At 36.6% G+C, this 27,997-nt stretch overlaps 2 protein-coding genes and 1 long non-coding RNA gene across 10 annotated transcripts in view; 1 reads left to right on the top strand and 2 right to left on the bottom strand.

Annotated features, from left to right (window-relative positions):
* Window positions 1–67: 67 nt before the first annotated feature.
* Window positions 68–17,729, bottom strand: dzip1 (DAZ interacting zinc finger protein 1). 5 transcript variants are annotated; one of them, XM_051897370.1, is made up of 19 exons: window positions 17,510–17,729; window positions 16,390–16,547; window positions 15,526–16,152; window positions 10,733–10,817; window positions 9,865–9,995; window positions 9,622–9,780; window positions 9,296–9,424; window positions 9,160–9,222; window positions 8,943–9,071; window positions 8,611–8,659; window positions 8,473–8,520; window positions 6,771–6,830; window positions 5,454–5,605; window positions 5,171–5,357; window positions 3,652–3,805; window positions 2,638–2,960; window positions 2,391–2,533; window positions 1,381–1,555; window positions 68–439 (listed from the first exon to the last, which is right to left on the bottom strand). In XM_051897370.1, exons 3-19 carry the CDS (start codon window positions 16,012–16,014, stop codon window positions 357–359), a joined length of 2,559 nt encoding a protein of 852 aa, XP_051753330.1. In that variant the 5' UTR covers window positions 16,015–16,152; window positions 16,390–16,547; window positions 17,510–17,729; the 3' UTR covers window positions 68–356. The 5 variants fall into 5 exon arrangements, with proteins under 5 accessions (XP_051753330.1, XP_051753326.1, XP_051753327.1 ...); XM_051897366.1 differs by having other exon boundaries at window positions 16,428–16,547; XM_051897367.1 differs by having other exon boundaries at window positions 5,457–5,605; window positions 16,428–16,547; window positions 17,510–17,728.
* Window positions 17,634–22,022, top strand: LOC127514490 (uncharacterized). Its single transcript, XR_007930650.1, has 3 exons — window positions 17,634–17,821; window positions 20,310–20,432; window positions 21,855–22,022. It is a non-coding gene; the product is annotated as an uncharacterized LOC127514490 (long non-coding RNA).
* The window catches only part of cldn10d (claudin 10d), a 23,836-nt gene continuing 16,023 nt past the window's right edge, over window positions 20,185–27,997 (bottom strand). For 2 of the 4 annotated variants that reach the window (XM_051897373.1, XM_051897371.1), the window contains 5 exons: window positions 21,852–22,091; window positions 21,610–21,771; window positions 21,448–21,529; window positions 20,528–20,635; window positions 20,185–20,413 (listed from right to left, as the gene is read on the bottom strand). In XM_051897373.1, the coding sequence (XP_051753333.1) occupies window positions 20,185–20,413; window positions 20,528–20,635; window positions 21,448–21,529; window positions 21,610–21,771; window positions 21,852–22,083 (813 nt within the window). In that variant the 5' untranslated portion in view covers window positions 22,084–22,091. The other 2 variants (XM_051897374.1, XM_051897372.1) reach the window with 2 other exon arrangements.

Genomic DNA, 27,997 nt, shown 5'->3' with positions numbered 1-27,997 from the left:
CTTTTACAATAAAAGAGCTTCTCTAAACCAAAAATGCAAAGTGCAAAGCAAAGAAGAATCTTTGAAGTGTTATAAAAAGTGAATTTAATAAATCATTTAGCATGCAAACAATCAAAAAGTATGAGGCAATTATTTTAAAGTGCAACATCCCTTGGATGTTCCTTAGTATTAGATGTACCTTTTTATTTCATATAAAGTACCTTTAACACTGGCAATATTAAACTCAAGGAATAAAGGCTGTTTTTGCACTGCTGTCCCTGAATAAAAACTAAGCCTGAGCTACAACAGATACTGGATATTACAATTATAAGGTCTATTAGCTTGTGAATGTTTTGGTATTGCTCTGCTGCATTTTATTATATCTCATCTGAATCATCCCAGTCACTGACAGTCACTAAGCTGCTCTTGAGAGTGCTGCCGGTTCCTGCGTCAGTGAGGCCTGCAAAACACAAAGAAAGAAATCAGAATCACCCGAAGATTAGCAACTGGTGTTGAGCTGAAGAGTCTCTGCTTATAAGAGAGGGGTCACGAATCACGGGTTCAAATGTCTTTTAACACCAGAAAAATATACTAAGAGTGTGTTCACACTTGGCAGGTTTGGTTCGATTAAAACTAACTCTAGTGCGATTGCTCTGTTAGTGCGGTTCATTTTAATAAGTGTGAACGCTGCCATCCAAATCTCCCGTGGGCCGCCAGTTGAATAGCCCTGGACTAAATTATTGGTTGGGCTGTTAGATGTGGGTCATGGACTTCGCCAAGGCTATGTCTGTTTACTGGTAGCTCTGCTCTAAGGGATCTAGACTGTCCTGGAGCGTGGCTAGGACTAGTTCTGAGGTCCCCAGTATCAGAACATTGAGCATAGAAGCTTCAGGACCTTTCCTAATGCCTTTATACTAGTTGCTGGGAGCAATGTTGTATGTCACGGCTGGCCTGCTGATGCATTCATTGGCTCAGGTCTGAGGCCTTCAAATTTTTAGTGCATTGGTACCATAAACCACAAGAGGGCAGGCATTGGTCAGCATGGCTTAGCTGGTATCGACTTCCCCAGAGCGTCAAAGCTGACACAGCGTTGAGTCGTCAGCTTGTGTAATGTGTAATTGCATTACTCATCACAAATGTATTAGAGTAAAGAGTACATACTTGTTCAAAAATGTAAATATAATTTGAAAAAAAAAAAAAAAAAAAAAAAAACTAATAAATTTAAACTAATAAATAAATGTAACAAATTAAGTTTTTGTTTAGATGGTCCAAAGTATAATTTTTTTCAGTGTAGCTTTTCTGCAAGCAATCTGAGTTTCTATGATGTAAATCATTTACAACCATGCTTTCTTATTAGCAAACTATTGAAAATATTTTTAGTTAACAAGGAATTCTATGTACCTGGCTTCTGCCCTTTGCCCGTCGATGAGCCCCACACACTGGTGCTGGTGTCCAGACTCTTGTCCAGACTCTTCCTGATGACGGGCACAGGACATTGGCTGGGTTTGGGTAAAGTGGGCACATCCTCCAGAGAGGAGATATCCCAGTCATCATCGTCATCATCTTCATCTGTGTACTGAAAGCAACAGAGCAGAAAAACGACTCTTTACAAATCTGGTATAGAGATAAAACTAACTAATTTTGGGAGTAAGAAATACAAAAATAGCAAGAAAATATCTATCTTCAGGGAATTATAGTCTTCTCATCCAAACTACTGTATAAGAAGTCATGCCAGCAGTACAGTCATTACAAAGATCATAAATGCAAGTGTAAATGTTCAGCAGCTAAAATAAACCTCTCATTTCATCTACTGACCTATTATTATATCTAAAAGAATTGTATACTAGGGTTTGTCTACTATAAAACATTTAAAAACAAGTTCCAGTTCTAGAATCTGATTAGATGAGCCACATTTGAAGCTACAAACAAATACATACACCTGCGATCACAAACCAGTTAAATCTATATTAGTTCAGTTCTATACACTACCATTCACCGGTTTGGGGTTGGTAAGATTTTGTAATGTTTTTGAAAAAAGTCATTATGCTCATTAAGGCTATACATATATAATCAAAAATACAGAAAAACAGTAATATAGGCCAATTTCACAAGAATCAGAAATTATGTCACCACTGTGTAAAGTTAGTTCTGCTATAGGTCTGTGGCTATTACATTAGTATGCTTTTTTCTCAAATATTGCTTCTTACCATCTCTGTTTTCTTTGTTTGAGTTGCTGTTATATAATCTACAAAGACATTCACTTGTACTTGTTTGTAGCTATACGGCCACTCAGACCGTGCTCAAATTTACTGGAGGGTGTTTTAACCTGTTCTCCGTTGTTGTAGATTTCAGTGCCATGTTAATGTAACATAATATTAACATCTGAATCTGTTTAAAGGAGCAGATCTTACCTTTAGGTCTTTCTTTGCATCTTGCTTTGTATTTTTGACAGCTGCTGGCTTCTCCAGGAATGTATTAGCGCCCCCTGCTGGTTTCTTTGGGCCTCTTGTCGCCAGCTGTTTTTCAAGGCTTTTGCCAATAGCTTTGACATTACCTACAGAAAGCATACACACACACACAAATATAAATATACTACAAATTTCATAACGTTTTTGTTTCCAATGCAGTATAACAACTGACATTAGAAGCGAGCCTTACTGTGAGAAATCTTCTCCACATTTCCATTCTGGTCGGTGTGTTTGTGCAGCTGTGAGAGGTTGATCTCCTTCATCTCGCTGCCATCGGTCCACTCGCTGTCGCTCTCGCTAAGAGTGGTCACATCTGTCCTGTCCGCGCTGATCACGGGAGCAGCGTAGCGCACAGCAGGAGTATGAGGTGTCGAGCGCTGCTCTGTTTTAGCAGTCTGGGCTTTGACTGCGGTGCTGTTGACCAGGACAGATTTCTTCTGTGTTTGAGGAGGTTCTTCCTCAGATGTCTCCTCTTCCTCGGACGACTCTTCATCAGAGCTGAATGGAGGGGTTCTGCAGGTGAGACATAATATTTCCATGTTCATGCATCTAAGTATTAAAATACTGATAAAGAGCAATAACATAATATCCGTTATCATTTAAGCCAAAGTGATATCATGAACAGCAAACAAAATAAATTAAAGTCAACAGGAATTGGCATTTGCGAAGCATTTCACTTTTATAATGTGATGCATGTCAAATAAAATGTTAAATAAAATAAACATTAACTGAAATAAAATAAATTATAAAAATGTACATTTTATTTTTCATTTAGTTTAAGAACTAAAAATTCTAAAACTAAAACTGAAATGAAAATTTGTAAAAACTAAAAAAACAAACTAAGAAAAATTACAAAACAACAAAATTACTATAACTTTAAAAAATAAAATTATAACCAAAAATACATAACACAAATTCAAAATATTAATAAACACGATATTAGTCTATTAATAATTCTATAATAACACTCTTAATACATGTTTTGTCCCACCAGCCTTGGATATGTCAGCAGATAACAATTAACAGAGTATAAAAACAAACAATAAAAACCTTAAAATAATATGCACTTTTTTTATTAAGAATATAAATAGGGTCTATTTTAATTTTATTTATTTTTATTGTGATTTTATTTCAAATTTGAAGTCATTTATCTTAAGATAAAACCCTAACACTGTCATGAACACCATAGTAAATTTCACCGTACCTGTGATGCTGTAGTGGTGTGGAGGTCTTGGGCAGGGGGCTGGTTCTGCTGCGTGGGACTGGTTGTGGGGTGTGCAGCTGTTTGGGAGCAGGACCTGACACCACACGAGTTACTGTAGATGGAAAACTGCTGGATCTGGGTCTGGACTGAACCACTGCAAGAGAAGCTTTTTTAGCTGCATCCTAACTGAAATGAAACTCATGTATGCAACAGAAACAAGTGATCCAAGTGAGAAACAAAAATCAACTAAAATACAAAGCACACACAAAAACTGGTTGAAACACTGCAATTTTAGAACAACATAGAACTTAATGTTAGATATTTGCTTTAGTATATTAAACAGTATATGTCACATTCGGTTGGGAATCAAGGTTATTTTAGTATCATTTGTATACTATATTGTATAAATACTATACACTGACAAAATGTTAACCTAAAAATGACAACATCTAAATTAACATATCTAAATTAATTATTTAATATTTCTGAATCAACCAGAATACATTCATTTATACCAACAAAATGTATTTTTATGAGTTAAAGTAAAAACAGCTCTTTAAGGTGACAATTGCAGATTTATAGTTTAAATTATTTCAGTTTTTGTTATTTTAGTACTTCAAGTTAAACAAAAATTAGTAATAAAAAAATAAAAGTTTATGTTTTATTATATTTTATTTGATTTCAGGTAACGTTTATTTTATTTCACATAAAGAAAATGTTTTTTAATGGTTTTGGTTTTTGTTAACGATAATAAACCTATTGGGAATAGACATAAAACAAATATATTTAAAGGTGCAGTAAACGATTTCTGAGAAATGCTGTTGAAAGTGGATCAGACCAAGCACCACAACACACTTGTAACCAATCAGCAGTAGTGGGCGTGTCCACTAATGATGGGGGAGGAGAGAGAGTGAGCAAATGGGAGAATTTGAAGAAAGACTGGAGAAAGAGAGATGGCTGAGAGACATTACAAAAGAGAAAAGCTCAGAGGAATATCACTGGAAAAAGAAAGGTTGTCATCAGGCAAGAGCTTTAATACCCACTATAACATTAGGAAAGCTTTCCAGCACTGGAGACACCTAAGCGGGAAGGCCGGAAAACGGACATCAAGGTTGTATCGTTTCTGCTCCATACTTGAGTAACATTGGTTTTGCTGCTGTAGATCTGCTGTAGTTTTAATGTTAGCTTTAGTAACAGTTTTAGTGTCATTGTTTGTCTGAAGCTGGTGTGCTGCTAGCAACGAACAGTGAACTCTAGCTTGTATATACTCTTGTGTACTGTATGTTCATTTTTTGTTCTTCCTTGGCGTTCAATTGTCATCTTTGCTTTATTTTTCTCAGCTATAATAAAAAGACATCCACTTTTGCACTGCGTGTTTGCATTTTGGGGGCGGAGCAATGAAGGGAGGGGTGTGTTTGTTTGGCTTGATTTCAAATATCAACAGTGTTTCTCAGAAATCGCTTACTGCATCTTTAATGCCTTTGTTCTCATCCTTGAAACTGCAAAGCCAGATCCTGACCTTGTTCATGTTGTTTGGGCTTGGCTGGCTGCTCCGTGTTTCTCTCCTTCACTCTCTGCTCTAGTTTATGGTTGATCTCTTTCTGCACCCTCCGATATGCTGGATCCTCTTCCTGTCTCTTGTGACGATCAGTGATAATCTGGGCCATGGTGCTCTTATACACCCCTTTAGAGAGACCACTGACTCCCTGAACAACACCAGAGACATTGAGGTTATACAGTGCTATGGGTTCTCAACTACATTGTCATAAGTAAGCATTTTTTTCATGCAGTTTGACACTCACTACCTTGATGCCTAAGCTCTGCAGTCTATCATCAAGGTTCTGCTGAGCTGCCAGACGCATGTCTCTCCTCAAACCCGGGTTCTTCAACAGCTCCTGAACTTCCTGCTGCCACGACCGGCTCTCCGTGTGACTTTCAGAGATGCTAGAGGAATCTGAAAAAATAAGATGAATGATCATGGTAACATGTTGGATGGCACATGTTCTGGAATAAATTTTCTGTCATTCTACAATTGCCGTGGCAGATGCTGCCACTCATTGTAAAAACAATTTTAACTTGGAATAACATAAATTATCTAATAATAATTATTATTATCTCTTATAGCATGAAAACATGCACATAACTACTCTATAATGCAGTTCCATAGATACAAAGTTAAAATTATGTATATTACCGTTCAAAAGTTTGGGGTTGGTAAGAATTTTTAATGTTTTTGAAATAAGTCTCTTCTGCTCACCAAGGCTGCATTTATTTGATCAAAAATACAGTAAAAATGGGTAATATTTTGAATTATTATTACAATTTAAAATATCTGATTTCTATTTTAATATATTTATTCATGTAATGGTAAAGCTGAATTTTCAGCATCATTACTCCAGTCTTCAGAGTCACATGATCCTTCAGAAATCATTATAAAATGCCGATTTTCTGCTCAAGAAACATTTCTTATTATTATCAATGTTGAACTGTTGTGCTGTTTTTTGGTTTTCTTTGTTGAATAGAAAGTTCAAAAGAACGGCATTTATTTGAAATCTTTTGAAATGTCTTTACTGTCACTTTTGATCAATTTAATGTGTCCTTGCTGAATAAAAGTATTCAAAAAAATCATACTAACCACAAACTTTTTAACGGAATTGTATATAAATGTAGAATTTTATTATTAAAAAAATACATTAGCCACCTGACCACTTTCTTTATTTATAAAACTGACTATAATTCTTTTTTTAAAAAAAGCAAAAATGAAAATATAAAATGCACAAAAAAAAAAAAAAAAAAAAAAAAAAACTGGAAATGCCACTGCACTTGTACAATGTCTCTTTTATATTTTTAAAACCCATAAACAACAGAGAACACCAAACATTTAAAACATATGTTCATTTCCTGTAGCTCCACTTGACATTCCTTTTCTCTTGCTCTGAGCTGTCCAGTGATTACATGCATGCTGTAACTTCTGTGTTTACTAAGGAGATAGATCTTCCAGCTCATGGCTTTAGTTTGCTGGTGACACAAGCTCAGACTGAACACGCAGACCTAAGCAATCCATGCAGACAGGATGCAAGCATGCCACAGACGACTACACTCACTCACTACCGCTTTACCTTTATCCTCCTCAGACAGCTCCACAATTGGATCCAGTTTATGGACTGAGTTGGACTGCTCTAATAGGACCGTGCAAAGAGGTCAGAGAAGAGTGCAGGGGTTACGGAAGGACTGAGGCATATTCAAATCTAACCCTTAGCCTAAACATCTCATTTTGCGCTGATATTACCATACTGACCCCATTAAATCACATTTTGAGGTTGTTAATGCATGTACATTCGCTTTAAAGCCATCTGTATGCTAGTGCCCACCAAAAAGACACATGCTGGGGATGCTGCATCCAATTCGCATACTGTCCATCCTAAATAGTATTCAAAATTAGAATTAGGGTGTCTCAAATCATAGTATGTTGAAATGAGTATTCCAAAGATACCCTGATGGTCTGCTTTTTCTGGTTAGAATCCGACGTGCAGATCCATGCACACTCTAATGGCTAAAATTCCCCACAACCCACTATGTGATGGATTAGATTAGAACTACAAACACGAATAAAGTGTTAAAAAACTACAAACATGGCAGATATGAGAGAGTAGAGAGGTTTAGATAAAGTTGTTTGAGTGATTAATAATCAGTATGTTTATTGGGCTACATGTTAAGCCGCCATTTTGCGTCAACATGTTTCTACAGTAGCCCTAAATGGACAAACTGCTCTACAGAGCGTGTCACTATGTTGTTCTTCTTCTTCGTTGGAGTTTTTAGAGGCAGCTTGCATCATCACTACAATGAATACACACAAAGAAGAAGTAGTAGTAGTAGCTGTCTGGTTTATTAAAAGCAGAGGCCGTTGTTTGTTAGAAGTAAGAAGAAACCTCATTGCTTGACTGGCTACTCTCTGCTGTCTCAGACGACGACTTCTTTGTCCTGTGTTGGCCACCGTAGCTTCTCTATATGCTTTGAAAGAGAGGGGCGAGTGGTGGACTGAGCAATTCGCAACCTCACCACTAGATGCTGCTAAAATTTACACACTGCACCTTTAAAGGGGCTATATGTAGAATTCATAAATCCTTATTGTTAGCGACACCTGTGGCCATTAAGAAAACTGCAGAGAGAGCAGCATTTAGGAAAGCATCTGATCATAGCGATGTGGATATGTTTGCACAAGCTCTGCAATTCAACGGCATCATGTCGACAGATGAGGCAATTAAAATGACACTGTTATGGTAATTTGATTTGAGAATATAAACTATATAGATCAGACTACGTGCGACTATAGTTTCAATTAATCTCTTTTCTTTGCATGACACATTGACATTAGCATAAAGAACAGCTCTTTCGGCATTATGCTGAACATAAACATTTGTTTCATGTGTCATGGAATGGAAAAGTGCGTAAACATCACATCCTTTTGATTTTCATGGGAAAAATGTCCCGAAGGCTTTCATAGACAACCTAGGAAGTTGGGGAAGGTCTCGTTTTTTAGTTTTTTTAGGTTTCGTCAAGTTGTTCACACATTGGCACTAAAAAAGCAATTAATACATGAAATTCTTACATATAGTGCATTTAATGTTTAAAATCCAGCATGACGCGATGTCACTGTGACTGGGGCTACCCAGCAAAACTAAACAAAGAAAATAAACAATAATAAAGCTGCATGAAAATCCTCTGGTCCAAAAGCCTGACATCGATAGTTGCAGTTTATGTTTATAGCAGAGATTATGTTTATTTGGACATTGTCTAGCAATATGTTATGCAGGGACTTACCACTGACCACCACTTTAGCTTTAGTCTCTGGAGCCGTTGCAGCAACCACTGAAACAAAAATTGATATAGATTAAAATTAGGAAGTTAATTCAGCTCTGATATATTAAAAAAAAATCTAAAAATATAATATTTACATACCTTCGCGCTGAACTGTTATTGTTGGCGGCTTTGACGAGATTTGTTTCATCTGTCATGTAAACAAAACCACATGTTATTTGCTATAACAAAAAAACAGCAACACGTTATCTGAGCCCGGTCACATTCAATTAAAATGTTTCACTGAAAAGACAACCTGCATAATGACAAGCTGACAACATAATCAGCATGATGATAATTGCTCAAATGTCCGGACATGTTCCCACATGTACACTCCTTATGCTCGAACCTAGAGATTACACTGTGGGCCTCTGCGCTAATACAGGATATCCTGAACAATTGAGCCTCTTCCTGTGCTGAGCTACAGTACTGACCTGCTTGTTTTGGGAGGCAATAATCTGCTGCTGCTCCTGCAGCCTGTGGCTCAGTTCCTGCACCTGTCTCCGTGATTCCTCCCTGCCTTCTGACACAGCAGAGCGCAGCTTGTATAGCTCCTCCTGAAGCTGATGGACCAGAGAGAGACATAACGGATATGCGGACATATGAGCTATTCCCATATTTACAAAGCTACATGACGCCTGTGATACCTACCAGACTTTTTTCACTGTCATGGTCCTCCTTTATTTTTTGCATTTTCCCTGTCCACTTCACCTCCTGAGTAAATAAATGTCATCTTTAAAACTACATCAATATCCATCCCAAATCATCTGAATATTGCCTCTCTTACTTGTTTGTGGAGTTTCTGTTGAAGTTTAACAACTTCCTGCCAGTGTTCATTGCTGGCTGATGTACTAGGCTGTGTCAGTACCGGCTGCATACTTTCCTGCATATTTTTCTGCTGCAATTTTAGCAATTCCTAAGGAGAGAAACGTAAAAATATTAATGTCATTTCAGCATAATCACATCACATAATATCAATACTTTTTCACCTTATTTGATCATTAATTTATTTGATCCTTTATAACTGTATATTATATTATATTGTATTAACTTGAAACAACATAAGGTTGAGGAAATGATGCCCAATTAGCTTTGTCTGAAATAAAAACACACGTTTTCTAGGTTTCTGTTCTTTTGATGCATTGAATCCATGTCCCGTTGACAAGCTTGCTTGATTTCATCTATTTTGCTGTTCATCTGCATTTTCTCATCCTCCTTCCATATTTCTAGCTGTCGTCTAAACTCCTCCTGCCTTTGAATGAGCTCTTTCTCCTGGAGAAAATAGAGAATGAAATACTTATTATAAATAACAAAATATTCTATTAAAAACATGGTGTCTCTTTTATGTTCTCTAACCTGTTTAGCAGTGTAGTCTTTCTGCTGTGTCTCCATTTGGGATGTGACCAGGGTCAACTGCTCTTGTAGTTTGTTGATCTCATCTTGTAACTTCACGGTCTGAATTTTTTTGTGATTATCTGTCATCAGTTCTGGAAAACATCAGATACCTGAATCACCCTTGTGAAAAAGAAGTGTGCTTAGTTGCATTAAATATGAACTTGTAATGCACTTCAAATTAGAGGTCTGCACAACCATGAGACCTGACGCAACAGGTCTGGCACAGGACAAGTTTTGAATTGCGAGTCTGAGTGCAGGAGGGAAGATACTGATATGTGTGTGGGAAGCGGGAGAAAGAAATGACTCGTGGGCTCCCGCAAAATATAATTATTAGGGCTGTCAAATCGATTAATCGTGATTAATCGCATCTAACATAAAAGTATATACTATATGTGTGTGTATATGTATATACACACAGACACAAACACATATAATATATATAAATATATATAATATATTATGCAAACACAAAATTTGCGATTAATCGATTTGACAGCACTAATAATTATCTAATAATAACAGCATGCACAAGTCTGTTACTGGAGATCTTAAGCGTTAGACCTCTTCCTAAGGACTTTTGCTTGTGGGAGCGGGGCAAAATGTGAAAAAGTGTCAGGCGAGATAAAATATAACATATTTTTAGATGATTAATTTTCATATAAATTTAAACTATAATACATTTTCACTGAATTGCTATTAACATGCAGTATAAGTGTCTGAAAGCATTACATTCATTTTGAACAAATGTATTTTTTTTTTTTACAGTATATTAATTCTGTAGTAAGTACTCTTTTTAAAAATATGCTAAACAACACTGATTGTCACTCACTGATGTCAAACTCTGTAGGGTGTCTGCGCTGCATGTGACTTTGCAGGAAAGAAGCATTCATGAAGGCTTTCTCACAATGTTGGCACTGAAAAAACAAAACAAAATCAGGGGCTTTATTCATTTACGTGACATCAAATCTGTGAATACTGATTACTTTTTCATAAATGGCTTGCTTCTCCTTTTGTGTTCCATCGAAAAAATAAAGTCATATGGGTTTGGAACAATGTGAGGGTGAGTAAATGATGGCAGAATTTTTATTTTTGGATGATCTAATTTCTTAAATGACAATCAAGCTAAGCGGGAAAGAAGCAAATGTGCCCGGGAGAATCATTGCTGAAGGTCAGAGTGAACACGAGCCCTGCTCAGGTGACGAGCAGGTGCCGGAGCAGCTCAACACAGCTGTCACTCACACTCCACTCACAATGATACCAAGAGACAATGTGGGCACGTTGCCATGGAAACACCGGGTGGTGCAGAGTTGATGTTACATCTTATCCCCGCTCTACCTCTCGCTCCAATTCACGGATATGTGGAAAATCCACAACACTGCACATCACACACCACATTTAGCAGCCAAAACACCCGTCTGGTACTCTCATTCAAATTTAACCACACTGCCACTGATACCCATCAAAAACACATGCTCTGGATTTGCATTTTTTTCTGCAACAAGACTGTCTCTGTAGAAAACACCCACTGTGTGACATAATTGCATTGCTGCACTAACACAACTTCCCAAATCAACTGTGAAATGTAATTATGTTTTTAGGATCCAGACAAACAGGGATTCATTGGGGTAAATCTGCAGCCTCAGCAGGTTTTGTATTACAGAAACAGAGGAACCTCACAAAAACGGTTCAGTCCCATTTCACCCCAAAGTCAAAGGAAAAAATATATATTTTTCAAAGAGAAAATTGTCATAACTGTAAGTATATATTATGGTAGTATTCATTGTAATGGTTTGTATTTATTCTGATTTTGATTAATTAAAAAATATTATTTTTTTCCAGAGAGTAGTGCTGCATGATTCTGGATAAATTGAGAATCAAATTTTTTTTTTAAATAGACATCACAAATTCTCCAATGATTCTGAATAGACAACTAAAGAAAATAACATGTCATTTACTAGAGTTCCTGACTAAAAGTTAATTACTGCAGTCGTTTTAAAAAAAAATTCAAAATCTGCTTGAATGAATGATTCAATGCCTCACTCATAAAGACTTCACTTGTTTCATTACTGGATGAATCAGCGATCACATTTAAATCTGCGTTTGCACTGCCGCTAACCCAGAGAGAGCAGTTGTCATGTACGAAAAGTACATGTATGAAACGACTTCACAAACAGTCTTTTCAACCACACAGTATCATTATTTGTGTTACAAACAATCAAATTATCATGGAAGAACTGGGATAAAAGTTTACAGTTCAGATATAAACACTGGTGTCTACGGTAGCAATCAAAATGGAGCAAATCACCATGCGCATGATTTATAAATGCGCAACTTTAATGATAATTGTCATTGACAATCCCAATATAAACAAATAAGACATGTATTTATAAATTCAATTTTTGTTAAATATTTAATTTTTTCATTTCGACATTAATTTTATTACATTTCCCCCCTTGAATCTCATAGCATGATGAAATAATGAAAAAAGCATCTTACTTCTCATTACTGTAATACAAAATAATTAGACATACAGTAATCAAATGAGAAAATTTAAAAAATGTCATTATAATATCACAATGCAAAACAATATTAACTAGGTCACAACTTCTAATTTTTTTATTTTGGGGTAAAATACGACAGATTCAGCTACATTTTGATAACCACTTCACTGCTCTCAGATGAAATCACTTCATGATCCTGAAATAAACAGTGAACCATGAGCAGCACTTTCATTTCGATTCTGCTGTAAGGCGCCTGTGCTTCTCCTAGCAACCACATGAAACACCAGGTGTTGCCTTGGTAACAGCTGGCCACAATCAGGAAAGGACAGTTGCATGATTACAAATGAGCAAACATTTGATATAGGCATGAGACAAAGATTGAAGCATACAGAAATTTCTATAAGTAATGCAGCATGCAGATTTATTTCAATGAAGTGATGAGTGGGAGGGGATGATGGGGGATGGGCGCTTTGATTTGTTTCCTCCACTTAAGGCTCTTTTATAAGTGGAGTACAAGTCATCGCCACCGGCTGACACCATCTGCTCTATTTGCCAAATCCTGAATGCCGTGTCCAAAAAACACAGCGTCTGGTGATTAGCTAATCCTGTTCCGGCCTGCTTGTCCTGATTATAGTCTTAAAAGTGTTGACAGCACTTCATTTAGAAACTAATTCACATATATCTACTGGATATGAAAACTGTACATTTCAAGCTAATTAATGGGATCTATGGCTAAAACTAAAGATGGGTCACAACAGTCAACTAATCGACTGGTGAGGGTGATTACTTTTTCCTAGACTCATTGCCCATATGCATATTTTTAGTTTTGCTGTTTTTAGCAGCAATGCTCTAATTAGCTTGCTTGATTGATTGTTGCTATAGTTATTATTAGGCCCTTTTTACACTAGTGCGTTTTCGTTTTAAATCGCATAACTTTTGTTACGGTTACGCCTGTCTTTTACACTACTCTGGCGTTTTCGACCCTCGAAAACTGAGACTTTTGAAAATGCTGCAGAGTAGAGCTGCACGATTTTGGATAAAATGAGAATCACGATTTTTTGGTTTCAATTAGAGATCACGATTCTACCACGATTCTGAATATACAACCAAACAAAATAACATGTAATTTACTAGAGGTTCTGATAAAATATAAATTGCTGACTGTAATTGCTGGAAAATGTTTGAATTAATTATTTAAAAAATGGTTTTGAATTAATTCAATGACTCATTAATAAACACTTGTTTCATTGCTGGATGAATCAGTGATTTTGAACGAATCTTTTGAATGAACGATTCAATGACAAATAAATTTTTTAACAGTCAGTTGTCGCCACCTAGTGGAATTAGATGTAATTGAAACAACCGTTATTTGACGTGCCAAGCTCGTTTCAAAAAGTAGTTTGCTCTATTTTGATCGCTATCGTAGATATCGGTGTTTAAATACTAACTTAAAACTTATATCTCAGTACTTCTGTGATAATGTGAATATTTGTAACACAGAAATAACAAATGTGTGATTCAAAACGGCTTTCTCTGGCTTTGGCAGATCCTTTTGGCAGATTTGAACGTTCCGATATTGTCATTAATGTCATTAATAAAGTAGGATCGCGTGGGTGCTTGAATCGAGATCGCTATCTTTTTACGATTAATCGTGCAGCTCTACTGCAGAGTCCAGTTTAGTTTGAAAACACAGGGGTTGCGTTTCATTAAAACGATGGCGTAGCTGCCCACGTTCCCTCTGCGTATCCTTAACGACCTTGTAAATAATAACATGGAGACTGAACTGCAATCTTTTCTGGCTTTGTTGTCATTTTTACCAGCCATTGTGCAGTTAAACCAACGACGGTGCACTCCTATTATTAGGAATGGGAGAACGTGCAACGTGCAATATGGCGGAATAAGTCCCGCCTTCTAAGTAAGAGCCAATCACTGATTGGTAAAGTCATTGTGTCACTGCAGCGGCCGTTAGAAGCTCTAGACGCACACTTAGGACTGCGCATGCGCATTAGCTTGATCCAACCTGAAAAATGCCATTTTTTGTCATGATTTGAGCGTTTAGAAACAAAATTTATGAGACAGTTGTTGTCAGATTTCATTGATGATTTTTTAAATATGAAATTTAATCGAAAGCTTGGCAAACAGCTTTGGAGAATTTGATGTTTCCCCATTCAAAGAGATAGGAGCTGTACTTGCATGCCTGAGAGGCGTTTCAAAGATGGCCGCCGAGTGAAATTACTTGTCTTAAAGGGACTTTGGTTAATTTTTTTAATACTGCAGCTACCTACATGCGCAACAGGCAACTGTTTACAATTGTATGCGCATGCCCAGTGTGCATGAACGGTCATGGGACATGCATTTTTGGTCGTGTAGTGTAGACGGAGAACGTTTCTAAAACACTGGAAACACCAGTGTAAATGAGGATCGTTTTCAATTTAAAACACTGTTTTAAAATAAAAATGCACTAATGTAAACGGGGCCTTAAGACAACTGTTAATTTAGTAGTATTTTAGTATTATTCATAAACTATTATAGTATTTATTAATTAAGTTGCCATTATTTCTATATTTTTTAGTTTTAAATTTTAGTTTTAGTCATTTTTATTATATTTACCATTTTTAATATTTCTATTTAGCTTTAATTTTAGTGCTGTCAAAACTATTAATCGCGATTAATCACATCTAACATAAGTTTATAAATATATGTATATATATATGTGTGTGCATATATATAATCTTTTATGTTAGATGCGATTAATCGATTTGACAGCACTATTTAATTTATTTTCATTTCCGTCTTTTTCATTTTAGTACTTTTAGTGTCTAATTTCCATTTCAGTTTTTTTAAGTAATATTTATATTTTATATTGCTTAAGCTTCATTTCAATTAATAAATGATTTTTAATCATTTTAGTTTACAATAACAACACTGATAGGAGAATAGTATGCGAATTGAGATTCAGCTCCTTCACCCCATCAAACAGTGAGAAAAGCACACGTTAAATTCCCTGGGGTCAGTGAATTGTGAGACTGGGGTGGAACAGAGCCTGGCCTTGGGGGGAGGCGACAGCGACAATGAAAATGCTAATACACACATTCACACTCCACCATGGGGCTGTACAGACCTTGTGGTAATTGGCACCGATCCCTGCGCTGAACATGGCTTGCTGAGAGGCTATGATCTTCTTCCTCTGCTTCAGTTCCTCCTTTAATGTCTTGGCATCCTGGCTTTTTTTCTGCAGCTGGACGAGGAGCTGCTCCCTTTCCCGCGCCTGCGTCAGCAGCCTCTCCTCGGCCGCCTGCAGACTGGCGCTGAGGCAATCCTGGGAGTGCAGCAGGTACTCCACGGTGAGCTGGGCCAACCGGAAGAGCTTGATCAGGGCCGGGTCCACGGGGCTCTGACAGCGGTGGCAGCGCTCGCCCTCCACGTTGCAGAATGTCACCGCCGTGATGTGCTCCTGTAAAGCGTTGAAATCCAATTCGCAGGCCACTTGGTCCACATCCACGGCATTGATCCGACGCCAATCCACACTCTCACGTCGGGCTCTGAACTTGAAGGAAGGGGGAATGCTGGTGCTGGTGGCGGCCCCGGATGAAGTAAGCGGTCCAGACATGGTGGATGCGGCCGGTCTGCTCTGGCTGCCGGATGAGGGCTGACTCTGTGGAGAGCTCAGGAGAGACGGGATCCCTGCTGAGGAATGAGTTCCCGGGGGATCTGACGGGTATGGGTAGTAAACGTTGTCATAAAATGGCTGCAGGGGAAACAAAGAGCTAGGTGAAATTTACAAGAAAGGAGAAACAAATTCCAGCTATTCATAAACAAGCCTGTGTCTCAAGGTCACACATAAAAAAAAAATCCTAATCGATTCCACCACTGAAAGCTAAACGTTACCAGCTAACAGCAACAACACAGGTCCACATGACTATATGAGCGTTCATTAAATGCTAGAAAAAATGATTAAATCGTCGATATATATAATAAATTCCACCTTATTTTGCTGCTTCGTGGTGTCTGTTGTCTCCTTACCATCTTGCGGTTTTTGTGAAGTCTTGATGAATGATCAGAGCGGCGCGCGGCACAGCAATATCAGGGCGTCCTGTGCGTTTCTATGGAAACAAGAACGCGCGTCCCACTTTGTACAGCACACTGCACGAGAACACATAGGAGGAAAGAGCACGTGCATGTTAAAGGTCTTTGGGGGTTTTCCTGTTTATTTGTCAATCAAGACAGATCGTTATTATTATGTATTAGTTCATAAATTCGATTGATTTGAGCTTGGGACAGCGAAATGATATACTACACGAACAAGATTACAGTTTATGTCAAATATTCATTAGCCCAAAACAGTCACATACAAGGTGCTTATTTTGTGTGTGTGTGAGAGAGAGATTACGTTTGAAGACTATTTTAAAATACTTAAATATTTATATTAATTATATATTAATTTAATATTTACCTTAAAGTAAATTAAACCTGTTTATTCATTGTGAATTATTTAATCACTATTCACATTGTTTATTTACATATAAGCATAAAATAAAAGTCACTAAAAGAAATACCATTCGCAATACACTACCATGTTAATATTTAAATAATTTATCACTATTTTTCGCAGTACAACACTGTATTTTTATTCATTGCTTTAATAGGAATTTGGGGTTTAAATGTCATGAAAATAACGTCACAATGCAAAAAAAAAAATGTCCTAAATATGTTTGCCTTTATGGAAAATATATTTATTTATTTATTTACTCTTTTCGTTGACCTGGCTGGAAATGCTCTTGATTTACCCAGAAACATCGAGCAATTTTCTGTTACACAGACTGAACGTCTCTCAGCATTTCAACAGCCTTCTTCTCAGATTACTACCCCTTCAAAACATCTCAAGTTGGGACAAGCTCAGTTAAGAACAAAAGGGGGACCGTGCATAAGAACGGCACAGAGAGAATGGTTGAACCAGAAGAAAAAGTTTTAAGTTTAATCCAATAAAACGAAAAGACGCATAAATATAACATGAAGTTCGTCTTCAGCCATTTTCCACAGAAAAGTTTTGGCGACTCACCCATCGGCCGCTGAGTAACGGGAAGGACAGATGCAATGGCTCTTACCTCTCGACTAAGAAGTTTTTGCAAAGAATCCATGCAGAAGTACGTCAAAACCTGCTCATCCGAAAATCCGCTTTACCTCAGCGCAGTGAATTAAACAAACGCCACACAGTTGTGGTAAACTTTAACACAGGCAGAAGCAAGCCCAACAAAATGATTCCCCCAAAAGTGTGAGATCCACAGCGCCGTGACGTCACAGCACATTCCTGGCGCGAGCCTCATCTCATCTCTGGGCTCGAGGAGGGGGAAGGGCGGGAGAGGATTTGAAGGAGTCCCACAGGGAACATCCACAGGCCCGACAACAAAACTACTGCGGTATTGGGCTTTTCTTTTATACCATATTATACCAGATATTCAGAAATATGTTCAGGCACTTAATTAATCAACGCCTGATTGTTTACATAATAACAAGAAATTTAAAAAAAGGAAAAGCGGTTCCTAACCGATTGGAAATAAAAACAGAATTCAACTCATGACAGGACGGAACCTTACAGAATATCATACTTGTTTTCTGTAGCCATTGAATGTTTAAGTGAGACAAAGAAACATAGAAATAAAAGGTTTGAGTTTAATATTTCATCCATTATATTAAGATATATAGGCTACCTGAAAATATACAGCATAACAGTAATGAACGAGAATGTCCTATCACTTTTACCTGATGTATTTTGACTACATCATGTTCCTTACTATAAAAATATAATATAAAATATCAATCATGCTTATATACTTAGTCAAAACAGTTTAACCCTAAATCTTTGTGTCAGGATACCATTTATTAAAACGTTTCCAATTCAACCAACATCATCATGAAGGTGAGTGGCGCCATCCAGTGGTATTTATTGGACAGTGCTTTTTCCCCGTGCCTGTTTGAAGAACATTTCCTGGGAGTTAAAAGGATTAGTTCAATTTCAAATGAAAATTACCCCAAGCTTTACTCACCCTCAAGCCATCCTAGGTGTATATGATTTTATTCTTTCTGATGAACATTAATAAATATCCTGACACATCCGAGCTTTATAATGACAGTGAGCGAGGATCAACAAGTATGAGCTGAAGAAAGTGCTTCCATCCACATCCATCCATCATAAACATACTCCACATGGCTCTAGGGGGTTAATAAAGGCCTTGTGTGAAAACAATATCCATATTTAACAAGTTATTAAGTAAAATATCTAGCTTCCGTCAGACCGCCTTCCGTATTCAAATTACGAAAAAAACGGAACTGGCGTTGCATCAGTTAAGCTTTTCCCGTAACTTGAATAGGGAAGGTGTCTGTAGGACGTAGCATAAGCATTTTGAACTGGCATAGTTTTACACTTTCTTCGTAAGTTGAATACGGAAGGCGGTCTGGTGGAGATATTTTACTTCATAACTTGTTAAATATGGATTTTTTTTTTTTTTTTTTTACACAAACGCATCGCTTCGCTTCAGAAGGCCTTTATTAACCCCCCGGAGCCGTTTGGAGTATGTTTATGATGGATGGATGTGGATGGAGACACTTTCTTCAGCTCATACTCGCTGATCCCGTTCACTGCTAGGCTATTATAAAGCTCGGATGCATCAGGATATTTATTAATATTTCTCCAACTTTGTTCATCAGAAAGAAGAAAGTCATATACACCTAGGATGGCTTGAGGGTGAGTAAAGCTTGGGGTAATTTTCATTTGAAAGTGAACTAATCCTTTAAAAATGATAAATTCTGTTATTTGTCATTTGATTAAGCTTCCTTAGATGTTCCTTTACAATCTCCTGGTGCTCCCCATTAGTCTGGTGAAGCCTGTTTATATAGGCCTAGCTAATTGCGGTATTAACAGTGGAATGCAGAGATATTGCTATTTACACTAGGGTGCGAAGAAAAGAATACTGAGTAGTCTAATACAAATAATGCATGCTGCTGTTTTAACTGGGGTGAAAATAGCATCTGCATTTTCAATATAGTTCCAAAAGCTTTTAGTCTTAATAGACCTGAATCATGAAATAATGAGACTATTGCTTGATATTATATGCTTGGAAACATGCATTTTCAAATAGATTATGTTTAGACACCATTCAGTAATAATGTACTGCAAAGCAATGTTCATTTTCTCAGTTGAAACGTTGATGTTTTGATGTTCTTTGTAAAATTATGAAGCAGTAGGTACTTAAGGATGATGACTCACTATACTATACCCAGCCAATGATTGCCTCATTTTTTTGTTAATAGATAATAATAGTTAATAAATATCTCTCAAAACTAAAAATATCAAAGGACAAGATTTGTCTAATGTGTAATATATTTATTTATTAAATTCACATTCACTCTTTGTTTTTGCCATATCTTCCACAAATTGTGGATTTGAAGAAAAACTATTTTCATTAGAGACACTCAACAATACCTAGATGTTTCTCATTTTTTCTTTGGTAACACTTTACAGAAACATTCTGCACATTAGCATTATAGTTGCTGCAATTACATGAAATTACAATGATTAATACATCATTAATTAATTTATAATGTTCATTTCTACATATGCTAATACATTTTACATTTAAAGTTATATAATTAACATCAGTTAATGTATTAGGAAAGAACATGTTAATATATTAACCTAGATTAATGTTGTAAAAATGTGATATGGCTACTAAATTGAACCTCATTTTATTACCGTTGTGTTACTGTTTCTTTAAACATTGTGTTACACAGCTGAGTCTATAGGAGGCCAGGTGGGTCTTACAGTCGGTGATGACTGACTTGTCTGTGTTCCTGTCCTCCCTCTACTCTCTCTACTTCCTCTACTCTCACTGTATGATTGGTGTGAAGGAGGGATGATGAAGGTTGTGGGTCTGGACGAGCCCGGCAGCATGTACGTCCGTCTGGTACGTGCTGTCATGTTGGTTGGGGGTTTTCTGGGTTGTATATTCATCCTGAGTGGAAGAAAAAAAGGTAGGCTATTTAACTACATATTCAAAAGTATTTTTTTCTCCATTATTTTGCTTGTTTCCATGTACAGTAGATGTGTACTGTGTGATGGGCCAGACCTTTTGGGGAATGACTCTTTCCCAGAGAAATAGCACATGACTGCACTTCCACATATAACCAGACACGAACCTCCCCAACCAATGAAGAGAGCGGCACCGAGCTCAAACCTGAGAAATAAAAAAGTCGCTTATTTTAAAGGACCATATTTAATTTTTAACATTTAATTTTTTTATTGAGTCCCACAGATAATTAAGAATCAATCATTGAAGCATTTAAAAGTTATTTTTAATGAAATGCAGAATGAAATTAAATTTCTATTTCATTGAACACAAGTCTACTGTTCACAGCAACCTATTTTGCAATCGAGTTGAGTTTTTTCAGAGGTAGGCTTAAGGTCTGTTTACAAATTAGATGGTTTTGCATTCTATCTGCAATATTTTTGTTCTTTTTGGTCTATCAAGACATGCAGTCTGATGTTTTTGGCTGTTGCATCATGTCTCGCTGTCTTTTTAGCATCTTGCGCAGTGAGTGCCACACTGTTGAAATGCTGTCAAGTTAAAAAGTTGTTCAAGTTAAGGGGCATAAATAATTGTTAATTTCTTTTAATCGCATACATTTTAAAATAACTGATTGCACTAAAATAACGTTAAATCGATAGCCCAGCTTTTTACAGTAAAAAAAAAAAAAAAACAGTTTTACAGCCACTTAATTGGCAATGTTGCTCATTTCACTGTATGAATCTATCTATCAGCTTCATTTCAGTAAATGGTATTTTTGGACTGGGGAGAAAGTTTTGAGTTCTGAAAGTTACAGTATTTTTTCATGGTCCAAGGAACAGTTCTGTCTCAAAAGACCAAAGAAATGGTATGTACTATAAGCCCTTTGGTATAACATGACATATATTTTACGTCTACTTACTAATCACTTTTGAACTTATATATACAGTAATATGACCAACATAAAAGTCATAATTACATACTTTGTTTCTAAGTAATATGGATCCACAAATTCTGAGCGTGCCTTTTCTCCCCACCAGGAGTAGACTATCATACCACAGAATCCTGCAAAACAGACACAACAATACATCAGTTAATGTTCATCGATTTATGCTTTTAAAATATAAGTGAAAGAAGTTTTATACCGGATGCCATGTACGTCAGTGCTGCTGCGAATGTAACTCTGGCGTTAGTGAGCTCAGAGCCTCCGATTTTGGTACATTTCATCCCAATGAGGGCAAGCACAGCCCCCCAGAAACCAAAGATCACAGAGACCACAGCCAGAGCCCTGCACACATGGAGGAAAACTAACAACCACAGAAAGAGATGCTATTAAAATTTCTGCAATACACAGGAAATCATGAAATAATGTCTCTGTTTTCCTCACCAGACAGGTCCATCATGGAAGGGTAGTATTTACAGTCAGATACTCCTGTGGCGTCCGAGACACAGTCCATCCAGAGGTTGGAATAGTAATCACCGGCGCTCAAAACGACAGAAGCACTTTCTGAGACGATCCAGTACTCAGTGGCCAGAGTGGAACAGATCAAAATCCAGCCACACAGACAGGACACAAAGCAACCGATCTCCACGTACATCACCACTGTTCGCTGCCTCATGCTGCCGGCTTAATGAGCAGAAAAAGAAAATGTGAGAGAGATATGTGTACTGCTGAGAAGTCAATGGCAAAATAAGATTGTAAGGTAGTGTGTCTCCACTCTTCTCCTGCCTTTGGAACCCTCCGCATTTTACAACTGGTAAAACTACATAGTTTTACCTCATCAGCAGTTTTTCATCCCCAGAGGGTATTCCCAGGCTATCATAGATTCCTAGTATATCTAGGAAAATGGTTTCAAAGAGCTTCCAGTGCACTATAACGTCATGTCTAATTATCTAGAACAAATTAAAGTGAGCTTTATATGAACCAAGCCAATATTAAATGACTACAAAGCTTATTTCTCAGTCGAAATAATAAAAAAATGAAATTTATTATTGTTGAAAATAAAATGAAAAAATGTATGAATTCTTTACATATATATTAAATGCTTTTTCTTTTTTTTTTTTTATCTGTGCTGCCTATAAAAACTGACCATATGAACATATATAAGTAGAATGGAAGTTACACAAACAAAGGGCCCTATGTGGTATTAATATTTTTAGTTACCTTTCATTTTTATATTTTCAGCTTTATTTTAATTTGAGTTTTGTAGTATTTTATGTGCTTAATGTAATGTGCTTTTGTCGTTTTTATTTTTATTTTTTTTTTAAGATTTTTATTTCTTTGTACTTTTAAATTTTACTTAATACTTAAATTTTACTTATTTCAGTTAGTTGCCAAGCCAACATCTCTGATTTTCATTATTTAAATTCATTTTAGCATTATTTTAAATAACGAAATCTATTCTAATAGTTTAGTTAAAAATAACACTAATTGATGCCTTTCCATCTCTGTTTACTGCTTAAACAAAACAAAAAGTGTCTTGTGAAATATTTCTCTAAATATTTTTCTGTTTATATATTTCTATTACTCAGTCTTGAACCTCTTGACCCAGTTTCTGTTTACATATTCTGTTTCTGATTGTACCTGTGTGTTTCCATGAACTTGTGTGTACAGGTTGACTTGTTTTTGAAATATAATCTCTGACAGGACATCAGCTACTGGATATGAAGTGTCCTGGGAATACTTGGAGTTAAGATACTTATCTAACACATGCAATGTGTGCAGTGTTTATGTATAAACAGTATTTGGCTATTTCAGTGCTACCAGCGTAAAAGGAGAAAAACAAGATAAATAAATTAACAGTCAAATAAAAAATAAAAGATGAGTCAACTTAGCACTAGTGTAGATCTTCTTCAGATAAGAATCGCCCGAGGAGTGTAAACACTCCGACTAATAAATTAAAGCTGCAAGTAGCGATGAAAAAGCCCTCGCACCTGTGCCACTGCCACCTGGTGGCTTTAGGAATAATGCATTTAAGTATATAAATATAGGAGGACTATGTCAGTTATTTGTATTTGCCACACTTCCTGCCACCAGCTGGTGGTGCTATGACTAACTAAATTTTGGCATGTAGATGTCCTCAGGCCAGGGCACTTATCAAACATGTGAAGTTTGAGGCAGATCGGACATTGCATGCTTGAGTTACAACAACTTCCTGTTTCATGATGATAATAGAGGGTATGCATTAACGTCACTTTCCCGCCGGAACACACTCCCTCAGCTGGACTGAGTGGCAAAAGAACCTGCTGCATGACTGGATTTAATAGGGGAAACTGCGAAAACATGAGTAAAACAAACGATTACACTAAAAGTTGGGCTCGAAAGTGTTCCTTATAACGTCAAAGAAACCTAATCCATGGATATTGACATGCAGCCAGGAATCGTGTTTCCTGACATTTATATGTGCCTGATTTCGGCGCCGGGGAAATACATAAAGGAAATCTGCCTGTGAACTCTTTATATAACTACAATATTTTTATATAACTACAATATAGGCAGGTCTAAATCAGAGTGATCACTTATATCAATGTTATATATCGTCATATCGTCCAGCCCTAAAACTTGTATAGTTTTTGTCAGTGTTTATTTAAAAGCACCCAATTATGCAGAATATAAGATAATAAATATTTAATTGATGAGTTGTCAACACAATATATAAGAATACAATATATAGGGTATGATTTTACCCCAAAATCCATCATTTCGACACAAAATGATAACAGCAAGTCCATGTTTCTCTGCCTGGAGTCCAGCTGTTTCTGTGAATTGCAGCGATCCATTTGCTTCTTTTTTTCTGTAGCTTTCGGCAGTCTGTAAAAATATACCTCAGATTTTGTGTCAAAGCTGTTTATACAGTCAATCGCAAAGCTCTTTCCTATTTTGGATGTGTTTTGTGTGTTTTCCACGGCATTCACGCTGAAAACCAATGCTGCCACTCAGTCTTTTTGCCACTCAGTGGGCGTAACTGCAGTCATAACGGTCGACGGTGACGTCACATGCATACCCTCTATAGCATGCTTTAGCACTAAGCTAAGTGTTGCTAGCATGTTTTAGCATGTTTAGCACTCAATTGCATATTTTAGTATGTTGCTAGTAGTGCATCACAATTTTAAACATGTCACTTCCTGTTGCCAGTGGGTGGCGCTATTACTATAACTGAATATTGTCATGTAGATGTGTTCAGGCCAGGGCAGGCAACCTTTAGCCAAAAAAGCGTAGCGGCTAATGCTAACTGGCGGTACGCAGGGAGGAGTTTTGAACGGCGATGCGATAGGCTGAGAGGTGCCGCACGTGATTAAGTTAGCCGTTACGCTTTCTCCAATGGTGAGATACAGACCCTCTTATCTCCCTATAATAATACGATCTCTGGCGAAACATCAGACTTTGTCAGGCTGCCATGGACACACCCTTCAACGAAAACTCAAGATCTTCACAATGTAACATCGCTAAGGCCTTTAGACTGACCAAATATGATGTTGATCTGATTAAAGCTCTATGAGGAGTTCGTTAAAGTAAAAAAGTAATTCTGCAGAGAAAATTCTAAATATCTCACTTCCTGTTGAGTTTTCAGATTTTGCACCCAGGGACTTTTTTTAGGTACTGGGCTGTTACATGTGCCTACCAAATTTCATACTTGTACGTGAAATGTAGCGCGAAGGGTGTTTAATTGAAAATTTGTAGGTGGCGCTATCGAGCCATTTTGCCACACTTAATTCTGAAACCCATATCAGATGTAAATGTTCACCACTTCTGACGTGTGTGCAAAGTTTCATGAGTTTTCGAGCATGCTTAGTCCCTCAAAAATGCGGAGAAGAAGAATTGACCGAGCAATTACAATAGGGTCCTCACACCATCATGCTCGGGCCCTAATAAAAACAACTGTAACACTTTATAATAAGGTTTCATTAGTTAACTTCGTTAGTTAACATGAACTTAGAATGAACAATATTCTACAGTAATTATTAATCTTAGTTATCTTTTATTATGTCCATTAATTCAGATTGTCTGTCGTTCTTACTACTTTGAGTAATGGTAAAGGATGGAGCAAGATTTGTTTTACAAACTTTAATGTTACATCAGTCATTCACGTTAGTGCTCGTCTAATGTATGCACCATGATACAGTCAATGATACAGTTCCCACATGTGCACCGCAATAAATTATAAATTTACACATCGGTTTGTTGATGGACATTCACTTGTTAATGTTGATGGTGAGAAATTACAGTTGCAACATCTCATGATGAAAATCAAACTGAGTAGCGTATCACTGAGAAACGTCCTGCTCATGTCGTACTTGCTATGGAAGGCTCGGGTTGAATAACTAGTTCTTCCTATATTTTATCATCGGACTCGCGCTTGAATTGATATGGTGAAATCGACGCCATCGTTACTGTCTTTACAGTGTGTACAATCGCTGAGCTTTAGGAAGCCTGTGGAGCTGAATCAGTTATGGTAATGGGCGTTTGTTTCCGACCAATCACAACAGACTGAGCCATCTGGCCAATCAGAGCAGAGTAGGCTTGTGGAAAGGCGGGATTTAGAGAGACTGAATCATCAGACGAGTCGTTTGAGAATCATTGAAAAATGTGGTGATGTGCAATGTATATTATGAGAAAATGAAAGTGTTTTTGACCTTTGATGCATGTAAACCTGTTGTAGGAGACCTAAACAGAATTAGGAACATTTAAAATAGCATAATAGAGGCACTTTAACATGAAATAGAAATAATTGAGTTGATAATCAAGATGAAAGTAGGATCCTGATTATAACAGGGTGTCTGCCAAAGTTTTTTTTTTTTTTTTTTTTTTTTTGTGATACTGCATTAAATGTGGTGATAATTGTCTTTTATTTGAATTAATAAAATGTAATGAGTATTAAATATTATTAATTTTGAATTTAAAATGAATTAATATCAAACACATTCTTAGTTACACTGTAAAACAAGATCTTTCAAAGTTGTAAAAACTTTTGGAATGCGTTTTACAAAAAATAGAATTCATTCTTTTTAATTCAATATTTCACATTTTATCATTGTGTTACTATTTATTTGTAATTATTTTTGAAATTTACTTGCAATTTCCGAGTGAAAATTGTTTCAAAGTAAATCCTACACCATTTTTTTCAGTGTATGTCACCATTCATCTGAGTTATATGATTTCTATTTACTTTTTATTAAAGTCGGCATGAAACAGAAGTGACATATTGTGACATATGTCCAAAACGGCTTCTCTAACAAAAAAGAAAATGTTGGGCGGGACTTGATTTTGTCCATCTTGAATTGATTGGATCATTGTGGTTTACTATTGCTGTGATGTCATATGAGTGACAGGTTGTCAGGTGTAAAAATATTTGAGTAAATATTTCAATTACTGCACTTAAGTATCTTTTTGGCTAATTTGTAGTTTTACTGAGTATCAAAGATATTAGCAACTTTTACTCTCTAGGCTACATATGTGCTTTTTACTCCAATATATTTGTGATGAGAAATGCAGTTACTCTCCTTACATTTTGCATGGCACCTAACTTTACATCTTTACATCTCTTGTCCCGCTCTTGCGCCAGAAAACATCATTAGAGAAGAAATGTCATTGCAAGTGGGAGGAAATAAAGATTCTGAGGGCACATGAATAAAATGGCCTATAATAAATAGGCCTACTGCATTCTTTCATTAAATAAACAAAGCAAGAATTGTCGATTTCGATTTCATGGTGACTTTAAAGTGAGTTACAGTATTTGCTACAACAATGAACCACGTTCAGGGGTTACCCAACATACTGATATTGTCCTCGGTTTATTTTTATTTATTTTTTAGTAGTCTTGATCGCTGGTCTTCTCCACACAACGTTTATACACCTTTGTGTGAAGTGATACAAACCTATTTTGAGTTTGTGATAACTTAACCAATTTTGAAATATTCTATTTCCATCTGACAGAGCAATACATGTACCGCATATATTCCGCCAGGTGGCGCATTTCTGCTTTTCTTTTTAAACGTTATATTTCTTATTTTGGGAAGCTTTTACTTTTACTTCACTACATTCCGAAGCATAATATGCTACTTTTTACTCCACTACATTTAATAAAAACATCGCTCCTCGTTATTTTGAACTGAAGAAATCGCCACCCCCTCTGAGACGCGATAGAGACGTCCGATTAACCTGATGAATCGGTTCACAAATCACACTGATTCCTTTGTGAATCAAACTGATCCAACAGCTGTTTTCGATTCAACAGCTATGGCGCGAAAAGTAAGTTAGCTTACTAATACCTAATTTTAGTATTGAAATCTTACAGTAGGTCATAACTGTCAGTTATTTGTATACTACGTCTATACATTGTATTGTGTTCTTTGTAGCCACATATTTAGCTACACAAATGTAGTTTTTCAGTAACTTTTGATTTTTTAATATACTGAGGTTTAATATTTTTTAATAAGGTTTGGTAATAAAATAAAAAGTTTGCATATAGGCTACACATAGCCTTATAATCTGACTGCTGGCTAAATAATAGCTTAAGGTTAATTGATTTTTTA

The sequence above is a fragment of the Ctenopharyngodon idella genome, chromosome 6 (assembly GCF_019924925.1).
Source record: "Ctenopharyngodon idella isolate HZGC_01 chromosome 6, HZGC01, whole genome shotgun sequence".
NCBI classification, from domain to species: domain Eukaryota; kingdom Metazoa; phylum Chordata; class Actinopteri; order Cypriniformes; family Xenocyprididae; genus Ctenopharyngodon; species Ctenopharyngodon idella.
Note: the sequence above shows the minus strand (reverse complement) of the source record. Positions and strands in the feature narration are given on the sequence as shown.

Bases quoted from the DNA above. Each gene is read 5' to 3' on its own strand.
- dzip1 (XM_051897366.1), bottom strand. The intron at 9,223-9,295 runs GTAAGAGAGGCA...TTATTTACTCAG, and splicing joins AACAGAAACTCCACAAACAA to GAGGTGAAGTGGACAGGGAA. The intron at 3,806-5,170 runs GTCAGGATCTGG...CTTCTCTTGCAG, and splicing joins GCCCAAACAACATGAACAAG to TGGTTCAGTCCAGACCCAGA.